The following is a 9,673-nucleotide window of genomic DNA, read 5'->3' on the forward strand; positions in this document are numbered from 1 at the left end:
AGCCCCGAGCCGCCCCCCCTTCCCCCCCAGTCCCCAACGCGGTTTTGGGTCGTGTCTCACCTCCGCGGGTCCCGGCCACGACGGGAGCGCGGGGCCGGGCTCCGGAGCCTGCCCCGGGGGCAGAGCCCGGCCGGGAGCCGGGCTGCGCTGGCCACGCCGGGCTCCTTCCCTCCTCCGCTCCGCCGCTCACCGGCAGCCGCCCGCTGCCACCGCCCCACGAGCCCCGGGGCCCGCCCCGGCCCCGCCCGGGTCCGCCCCGGCTCAGCCGGCTGCAGCCCCAATCACCCCTCGCACGCCGCGCGGTGCAGCCCCAATTGCCCCCCACCTGCTGCAAGTTGCACCCCAAAATTCCCTTGCATGCGCTGCACGTTGCACCCCTAATCCCTCCCCTCCCACTGCATGTTGCAGCCCCAATCCTCCTGCACGTGCCGCATGGTGCAGCTCCAATTCTGCTGCGTGCACTGCTCGTTGCACCCCCAATTCCCCCGCATGCGCTGCACGTTGCACCCCTAATCCCTCCCTTCCCACTCCATGTTGCACCCCCCAATTCCCCCCCACACAGAGCACATTGCACCCCCAATTCCCCCCACACAGAGCACATTGCACCCCCAATTCCCCTGCACACACGGCATGTTGCACCCCCAATCCTTCCCCTCCCACTGCATATCACACCCCCAATCCCCCCCCAGCACATTGCACCCCCAATTCCCCCCCAGCACATTACACCCCCAATTCCCCCCCCCAGCACATTACACCCCCAATTCCCCACCCACACACAGCACATTGCACCCCCAATTCCCCTGCACACACAGCACATTGCACCCCAATTCCCCCACACCCTGCACCCCAACCCCTCCCCTTGCCCGCATCCTGCACCCCCAATTCCCACTCACTGCGCCCCCAGGCCCCCCAGCACACCGCACGCCCACCACCGCGCTCCACCCCGCGGCCCTGGTGATTCAGCAGCCCCAGCAGTCAGTCGAGCAGCGTCCCCGCGGGCTTTATTTCACTGACCTCCGTCGCTCGCTCCTAGTGAGCCTTGCCCACCGCCACCGCCGCGCTCCCCGGGCTCTGAGCAGCAGCCGAGGGCCACCGCAGGAGCTGCATCTGGAATTCCACTGTCAGCGGCACTGCCTCGAGCCCTCGGCCCTCCTCCGGCTCAGCAGAGGCTTTGTTTGTTCTTTTTCCTGGGGAAAGTGGTAAATCAGCCTTGGTCTTTGTAGGATAAATCGCCCGAAAAGCGGCGGCGTGCAGGGGGATGTGCCCACCACGTTAGCACTGACTGCCGGGCCCTAAAGGAAAATCCACTTGAATATGAGTTAGGGTGGTAAGCCCAGCTTCTTTAAGCCCAATCTTTAAGCAGGCAATCAATCTGGGTGCAATTTTGCTTTTTGTGGTGAAATTGCCCTGTAATTTCCAAGAGAAAAGAAAGACGCAGGCATAAATCATTCCGAGGACCCTGGAAAATCAAGCGTGAGGTAAAGGAGACCTACGTGAGACTACTTCCGAAGGCATCCTTCAATGTCTGGGCGAACTGTTTGCTCGAGACAAAGCTTGCTGCCTTTCCCCTTTGAGCCGCCTGGAAGGGATCCCGATTTCCCTGAGAGCACTTATTATTTGTGTGCATTTGCCGACGGAGGGATGCAAATCAGCCTCGGCTCCCGGCTGCAAGGGCCGGGAGCATCCCCGGTGCCCCGCGGCGCAGCCGCTGCTGCAGCTCCAGGGTAACGGAGAGCGAGCACTGAAGGACCACAGCACGCTTTGGTGACGCAGGCGGATGCCACCTGCATGCTGCGGTGGCAGTCGAGTGGCCCACCTGCCCCCACGGCCCCTCTCGCCTCCCCGGCTGTGGTCGGGGTGTGTGTGACTCACGAGTCACGGCAGAGCACGCTGCCACGGGACGCTGCCGGTACTGGGCGTAGCAAGCTGTGGGGGCAGCAGATTTCTTATGTGTTCTTTGAAAAATGCACCCCGAGACCTCGCTGTGCTGCAGCCTGGGGCTGTGGCCGCCATCCCCCACCTGCAAGAGGGGCCGGGAGGGCAAGTTGAACTTGAGTCGCTGACCACTCGGGGTTTCCTGTGGCGGCAGCTGTTTTCTGTGCACCCGACGCCATCCTTGGCCACACAACCCCCAGCAGAAGGGGGTTGTTCTCGCTCAAGCTAGACAGAAGAGCTGCTACACGCACGCTGACCACAGGCACTGGGGTGGAAAGGGAGAAAAAAGCACCAGGCGGTCGTCTGACGGCAGCTCCCTGCTTCGGCAGCAGTCTGAGCATGCACTGCGAATCAGCATCTCGTGGTGGGGAACAAATGCTGTGATAACCCAAGGAGTTTCTTCTTCTTTTTGGGTAGCTGGAAGGCCGGCAGGCTTCCTCGAGCACGGACAGCCTAGGACTGCAGGGCCTGAAGTCCTTCCCGTGGACAGGGTGAGGGTGCACAGAAAACAGCCAGAGCTCTTGGGGAAGGAAGTTAATTGCACTGTTAAATTAGCAACTCAACCTGACGCCAGAGCAGGGACACAGGGCTCCTCTGAAAGCTCCCAGTGGTGCTGGGGAGAGGGCCCTGGCCCGCTCCATGCTGTCCTCAACCCCTGAGCAACTTTTTGGCATCGCCCTGAGCCACCTCCCCCACTTCCTCCTGCTCTCGCGTTACCCCTCCGGCGTGCTGGCACTGCTATTTTTGTAGTCAAAACAAGAGTGCTGGAAAAATAACCTGCAAGAGGCAGGGCGAGCTCTGTCTCCAAGTGGTTTAAGCAACGCCGCTGACAGAGCAAAGCCTGACCTCCGTGCTGGGCAGCAGGGGATGCCCACCGGGGGCCAGGGTGGTCTCTGTAGGGGTGGCAGCAGTGGGTTCTGTTCCTGGGCAGGCTGGGCACCTCGGCTCTGAGCTGGAAAGCCCACTGATCCCCTCCTCAAAGTACCTGGAGATGGATGAGGACCTTATTACGGATCCCAGACCTTATTACGGATCCCAGACAGCTGCCCACGCCGGGACGTGTGTATTGGGGCGTGTGCCTGGCCTCACAGCCCCCGCAGCCTCAATGGCAGCATTCAGAGCCCCAAGCTCAGGATGTGAGTAAGCGCCCTGCACGGCGGAGCTGGCAGGGTGGCGGGGGACCTGCGGCTGCCTCCGGGCTGGGCACCGCTGGTGTTTGCTCTCGCACACGCTGCTCTCTGCCCAGCCAGCTCCAACCCTCTGTCACCTTTGGCAGACGCTGTGGTTTTCCGGCTGGCCTGACTTTCTGCTTTCGTTTTTTTGCTCTTCTCTTTGCCTTTTTTCTTGTCCTGTGGAGAGAGACGTTTCCACACTCAGGCGGTGTTGAAATTCAGTGCCCACATTCAGTCCTGTGACAGTCTTCACCGCCTGGGTTCTGACAGGATTTAACGGGCCAAAGAAAGTAGTGACAGGAAGCGGGAGCACAGCAGAGGGGCTGCCCAGAGAAGAGAAGAGACCCCAGGAAACAGAAAGTGTCAGGACGGCTGGTGCACATTGCCATGCTGAGAGAGGATCAGTGGAAGCATGAGGGGTTGCTTTCACATTCTGGGAAATTAAGATAAACTCACCTATTTTCTTAACGTTAGCCCATAAAAAGTAGCAGCACTTACTGCTAATGCCAATATTAAATAACGATGCCAGCAGCGGTGGGTGGTGCTCCGGCAGGGCTATTTCTGCCCATTTTTTGGAGAGGGAACTGAGGGATGGATGGGGAGGGCAGGATGTGCTGAACCCTGTCCCCAGCAGCCCTGCCCCACCGCCCTGCCCCGGGACACGCTCCTTACCACTTTCTCCTCCAGACCCGGTGGCTGCAGCGGCTGCTCGGTGATGAGGACCCCAAAGTCACACACAGTTGCCACCAGGTCCTCAGCGGCCAGCAGGGCCTCCAGGCTCACTCTCCCAGAGCCCAGGGTCCTCCGAATGGGTGGGTCGCTGCGGAGTTCACACAGCTTCTTCTTCTTCTTCCTCTCCTGCTGCTTCTGCTTCTGCTTGTCCCTGGGCACAGGACCCTGCAGAGCACCCATATGGGATAAGTGTCAGCTGAGGGTTCGGGCCCCTTTAGCAGACAGCAGGTAACCTGGGCCCAGCCACTCGCCCACCTCTGCATCCAGCCTGAGGGGTGCGTAAAACAGCTGCTGCCTTCCTCCCACAGCAGGGAGGGATTTGTCTGGAGGTCTGGGATGGAGGGAATACTCCCTGACACCCAAAACTGGCACAAGAGAAGGTCCCTTCTTCCCCCATCACTATTATTGTAGCTCAGACGGTGTTCGGACATTGCTCCCTCCCAGCATCCTACCTTGGCACTGTCCTTCTTTATCCCCCGTCCTGCCTTCTTGTTTGTTACTGCAGTTTCTTCTGAGTCAGCATCAACAGGCCACGAGAGCACCTGCCAGGAGAGAGGAGCTGGCACTGCAGGGCCTGGGACACCCAAGGACCTGGCCTGGGGCCACCGCCATCCCAGAGTGCCTCCTACAGGGAGTGCAGTGCCACTGCTGCACCCCCCCAGCAGCTATTTTCCCTCCCTGCCCTTTTCATCAGGCCCTGCCACACACTCACCTTCTCCTCCACGACTGAGACGATTGTTCCAGCCGCCAGATAGTCCTTCAGCCCCACTAAGTCCTTGGCAGTGTGCTCCTTCCTGTAGCTGCAGTCAATGGTGTCTGCCCAGGGCTTTCCAGGGGTGACAAACAAATGTGCTGTGCAGGGAAAAAAAAATAAAAATTGAGGTGACCTTTTCTTCCTGAGGAGAGGATAAGACTGGTGCCAATTCATTACCCATCAATCTCAGTAAGAGCCCAGCTGCAGCTGATGCTGCAGGGATGCACCGATGCCACCACGTTCCTGGAAAAGTCATCAATCTGCCCTGACCAGTAGGATAGAGGATTTATAATTCCTCATTACCAGCACGTGCCGTGGGCTCCTCCATGGCTGCAGACTCCTGCTGGCCCTTTGTTCCCCCCGTGTCCCATGCTGAGCTGTCCGCACCCAGGGTGGCCACCACAGGACTCTGATGAATTTTTGTCACCTGGAACAGAGAGGAATCTTGTGGCAAGGCATGTCTGGCTGTGTCTGCATCAGGCCCAGGGGCAGCACTGCCTCTGAAATCCCATTCCCCAGCCCATCCCGGTCATCAGGAGAAGGGGCAGAGCAAGGCGAGCTGCACGGTGGCACCTGCAGGAGGGCCGTAAACGCACTCCCATGTGCAGAGCACTGTTGGACTCCCGAGAGGGACAGCGAACGTGGTCAGCAGAGGTGAGTGCTGCCAGATGTGGCCACACAGGAATTCTGTCCCTAGCTTACTGTTGCCCATGACGGGTTCATTACGAACTGTCTTGCTCTGCAGCCTGAAGGTGAAGTCCCCCTCACTGTGGCCTGCCAGAGCCTCCTGTTTTCAGGAGCTCAGTTAAACACCAACCTCAGTGCTGCCACCGTCCTCCATCTCCTCTCCCTCCGCAAACTCGTAGGTCACGCAGTAGCTGTAGGTGATCACTGGTGCCTTGGAGCCAACCTCCAGTCCCTGGAAAGCGCTGGGATCGGGAACTCCCTTGATTTTCCCAATGCTCACAACCACTTGTGCTTCACTTCTTATCAGATCTAAAAGGAAGACAATCCTGCTGAGGAGCAAGGAAGGCAAAGAACAAGCGGAAACCTCCTGGATGCCATGTCCCACCACCTGGCATCCCTCCCTGCCACCCTTTGCAAATGCTGTGACAAGCCACAGCCACGTGGGGTCACTCCAAAGCCATGCAAACATCTGACCGGGTTGCTTTGCCTCCCTGGTTAACATTTTCGACTCAATAAAGCACACTCAGTGCATAAATTCATTGAGTGGGGGCCACCAAGAGGGGCTTCCCTCGCCCAGGTGCCCCCAGTCCCCAGCCCTTGTCCCAGCCTGGGTCGTGCCACACTGCGGAGGGGGCACCACTTTGTGCTGGCACCGCAGCACACATCAGCATCTTCCTGAGCGGAGATGTTCCTCTTTCAGCAGCTCAAGAGGGAAACACACAGTGTGAAACCAGACTGTGTCTGGAAAACAAAGATGGGGGCAGGCCGTGACACCAAGCCAGAGCTACAGGGACAGGGTTGGGTTGTTCCTGCAACCTTTGGACCTGATTAAGGCTAAAACCACCTCGATTATAAACGTGCTGCTGCAGGGTCCCCTGCCTGTCTGCGGCGTGAGCCCTAAGGACTCCTAGCTCAAGCACAATGAAACCATCTCTTGAATCATGGGGTCAGCACTGACAGGTTTGAAGGCAAAGGCTCACCTGGCTGCCTCGCCAAACCATGGAACTGCTGCCTCTCATCGGGCCCTACGTGGATGTCGTCCAGGACGGACAGCTGGGGCAGGCTGTCCACGACGAAGCCTCTGTAAGCAGGAACGAGAGCCAGAGGGTTCCCTTGGAGCACCAGGACGCGGAGCTTCTGCAGACTGCAGAGCTGGGAGACCAGCCCCGGCAGCTCTGTTAAGTTGTTAAAGCTCAGGTCAAGGGAGATGAGATTTGGCCTAAAGGAGAGAATCCAGCAGTAAGGGTAGGCAAACAACGTCCAGCTGAGGGCACTACTGCCCTGAGTCAAGAAAAGAAACAAGAAATCCTGATTCCTCAGCACCACAACCTGCAGTGGCACAAATTGGGTGAAAGTGGGGAATCCAACAGCGTGATCTCACATAGCCCATTGCCAGTCTGCCCCATAACTCAAAACCTTTTTTCTTAAGCATCCATTAATCACCCCACTACATCATTCAGTGATACAGCCTAAGCTTTAGGACCTTCCCCAGGCAAGACTACCAGCAAGGATTGGGAAGAGCAAAGCCAGTCCCTGCCCCAACAAGCTCACACCAAAGTGTGAGACAGAAGGCAGCAAACCGAGACAGGCCCCTCTGCACTGATGGGGTGTTGGAGGCAGAGAAAAAAAAAACAACCCTGCTGAAGGGCTGCAATTTCTTAATGCAGGGCACCTCGATGGCTTGGGGTCATCTGTTCCCATCTGCCCACCTCCCAGCAGCTAGCCTGTGGCATTACCAGCAGTCCGCAGTGAGGTATTTGTCCTGCAAGGGGCCGCACAGCCTGTTGTACCCCAGCCCCAGGTGCTGCAGCTGCGGAGGGGGCTGAGCGCACAGCTCCTGCAGATCAGCCACAGCGTTGCAGCAGAGCTCCAGGACCTGCCCAGGACAGAGGGAGCAACAAACACCCTTTGCAACGAGCAGCTCCCGGCGCACCCTCGAGCTGCTCAGCTTGTGCAGTGTTCCCACACGGGACCTCTTTTCCCATCGCACCGTCACAAGGCACCGCTCACCCACCTTCAGAGTCCGGGGCAGGTTGGCCGAGGTTACCCTGCTGATCTGGTTGGCACAGAGTATGAGCTCCTCCAGGTGCTGTAACCGCAGCAGATCCTCATCGACTTCCTCTACCTACAAAGAGCTGTGTTTGGCCACCGTGACAATTGAACCACCTCGTGTCATGTGGGTCAAGGTGACGCAGAGATGTGGTGTTGATCCATGTGACGTACGTGTAGCACGGATTAGTGTAACGCACCGAGTGGGGCTGCCGGCAGCTCGACCCCTGCTGCAACAGCAGCACCTGGGGAGACCCCGGGCTGGGGAAACTGCTTTTCCCAGGACGTTTTCCCCTTCAGCAGATGTGTTTTTTTGGCCTGGAGATGGCCAGCTCTGTGGGCACCAGCCCACCCTTGCCTTAACAGCTTGCAGCTGCACTTACGTCCTTGCCGACAATCCGCAGGGACCTGAAGACCTGGAGAACGCCGGTCCCGTGGACGAGCCGGGGTGCCTGCACGGCCACGTCCCGCAGCTGCTGGTCCTGGGGGCCGCAGCCCGGCGGCAGGGCCCAGGGGCTGCGTGGGTCTCTCAGCAGCTCCAGCAGTGCCTCGGGGCTCTCCTCGCCCAGCGGCAGGTCCTCACCCTCCTCCTGCCCCGAGGGGCTCGTGCGCACACCGAAGCGGGACTTGTTCTGCAGAGAGGGAGAGGGGAGAGGCAGTGAGCGCCCCGCAGAAGCCCCGTCCCCTGTGGAGCCCTCCCCATCCCACCGTGCCCCCCAGCCCCTACCCAGCTGCCAAGGCCACAGGGGAAGTCCTGCAGGCCCAGGCACCGCAGGTGCTCCCGAAAAGCAGCCGAGAGGAGGCGGGGGCCAGGCGCCGCCATCCAGGAATTCTCTGACTCTTGGCACCCGTCCCTGTCGCTAGGAGATGGCGGGGACGCGATGCCCTGGGGACCGGGCTCTGTGGGGCCGTGAAGGGAGTGTGGGATGGCACTGCAGGCTGGGAATAATCCCAGGCTTTTACCTGTCTCCCCCTGGGATCTGAAGGCTGCTCCCCACCAGGGGAAGAGTGGGCTGCATTTACAAGGTGCAGCATCAGCCCCGTCCCCTGGCCAAGGACCTGCAGCACAGCATTTGCCATTTCACTTATCTACATCCTGAGAGTCACTCGAGTTTCAGGGAGGAAGCAGTCGTGTGCTCAGTTAGCTGTAAAAGCACCCCGATCACTGGTGCGGTGGGCACCGCTGCCACAGCACCGCAAGGCCATCGGAAAACAAAGTTCACAGCTAAAAGTACCAGCGCCCGCTCTTGGAAAAAGTCGCTGAGCCCAGGGACAAAAGCCCCAGCGCTGTCTGAGGTCAGACCCAGGTCTCCCCACTCAGGGGTTTATCTGTTTTTTCCAGCGATAGGTGTGGAGGTGATAGCGGCAAATTCCACTTCAGGGAGCTTGCAGAGCAGCTCGTGTCAGCAAAACTTCACCAAGTAAATTGCAGATGCTCTGCAGTGTCTGGCGGTTGCGTGGTGGAACACTGAACTTCCACTCGCGTTGGGTTTTACAGGACGGATACCGATCTGCTCCCTTATCAGCTCGGCAGCTTATTGCAGCTGCACAGATAGGAAAGGATGTGCGGAGCATGCACACGCCAAGAGATAGCGGCATGGCTCGAAGTGGAATAACCAGGCAAACTGCTGCCCTCGGTTCGGCAGAAAATGAAGTCAAACTTTCGGAAATTCTTTGAAAGAGCATTGCCAGCGGCTGAATTTTATTCTGGGGAAAAGCCGAGCTGAAAGCTTCTCCTGTACTGCTGTAGTGGCATGGACAGCCCAGAAGTGACCTCCACTGTGATGGGTGGCAGGGTGTTCCTGGCTCTGGGAGGAACACCGGTGGCAGTTCCTCGTCTGTCCTCTCCGGTGGCACCCACCTGGGGTGGCTGGAAGGCGACGGGCAGCGCCTGGTGCCCAACGTGCTCCTACATGTGCAAACTCTCACCTCACCCATGCACCTCATAATGCACGGTGGGGCTCTAAGCAGCTGCATCCCTCTGCTCTTCGGTGCTTCCAAACAAGCGCTCCTTCAACACGGTTCTTCTACCTGGAACGAGCCGTCTGTACTCACCATTGTCTGAAAGAGCACCCTGCACAAAGAAACACCTCTCTCCGTGATACCCCCAAATAATTCAAAGTCCTAGGATTATTTTTTCTCTGTTTTGCTGTGTATGAGAATCTCCTGCGTTTGGTAAGTGGACACAGAGAAAACAGGTTTGGCAGAGTTAGAGAGAAGGGCGAGAGCTGACGAGGTGGATCCTGGACATCTACTGATGGGGTGCACTGGGTGCTACACCAGTGGGATGGGGTCTTACAGAGATCCAGCAGAGGGATACATACTCTCATCTGAAAGCCTCTCA

The 9,673-nt window shown here is 58.7% G+C and overlaps 1 protein-coding gene across 1 annotated transcript; it reads right to left on the reverse strand.

Moving 5' to 3' along the window:
- Positions 1-1,029: 1,029 nt before the first annotated feature.
- LRRC43 (leucine rich repeat containing 43) lies at positions 1,030-9,532 on the reverse strand (the record flags this gene model as incomplete). The annotated part of the gene is made up of 12 exons (XM_080559426.1): positions 8,057-9,532; positions 7,713-7,961; positions 7,295-7,405; positions 7,017-7,156; positions 6,261-6,499; positions 5,411-5,589; positions 4,897-5,020; positions 4,552-4,691; positions 4,292-4,381; positions 3,780-4,004; positions 3,203-3,284; positions 1,030-1,187 (listed from the first exon to the last, which is right to left on the reverse strand). Exons 1-12 carry the CDS (start codon positions 8,150-8,152, stop codon positions 1,030-1,032), a joined length of 1,833 nt encoding a protein of 610 aa, XP_080415552.1. The 5' UTR covers positions 8,153-9,532.
- Between the last annotated feature and the right edge of the window lie 141 nt (positions 9,533-9,673).

The sequence above is a fragment of the Anser brachyrhynchus genome, assembly GCF_964034855.1.
Source record: "Anser brachyrhynchus genome assembly, chromosome: 17".
Taxonomy (NCBI): Eukaryota; Metazoa; Chordata; class Aves; order Anseriformes; family Anatidae; genus Anser; species Anser brachyrhynchus.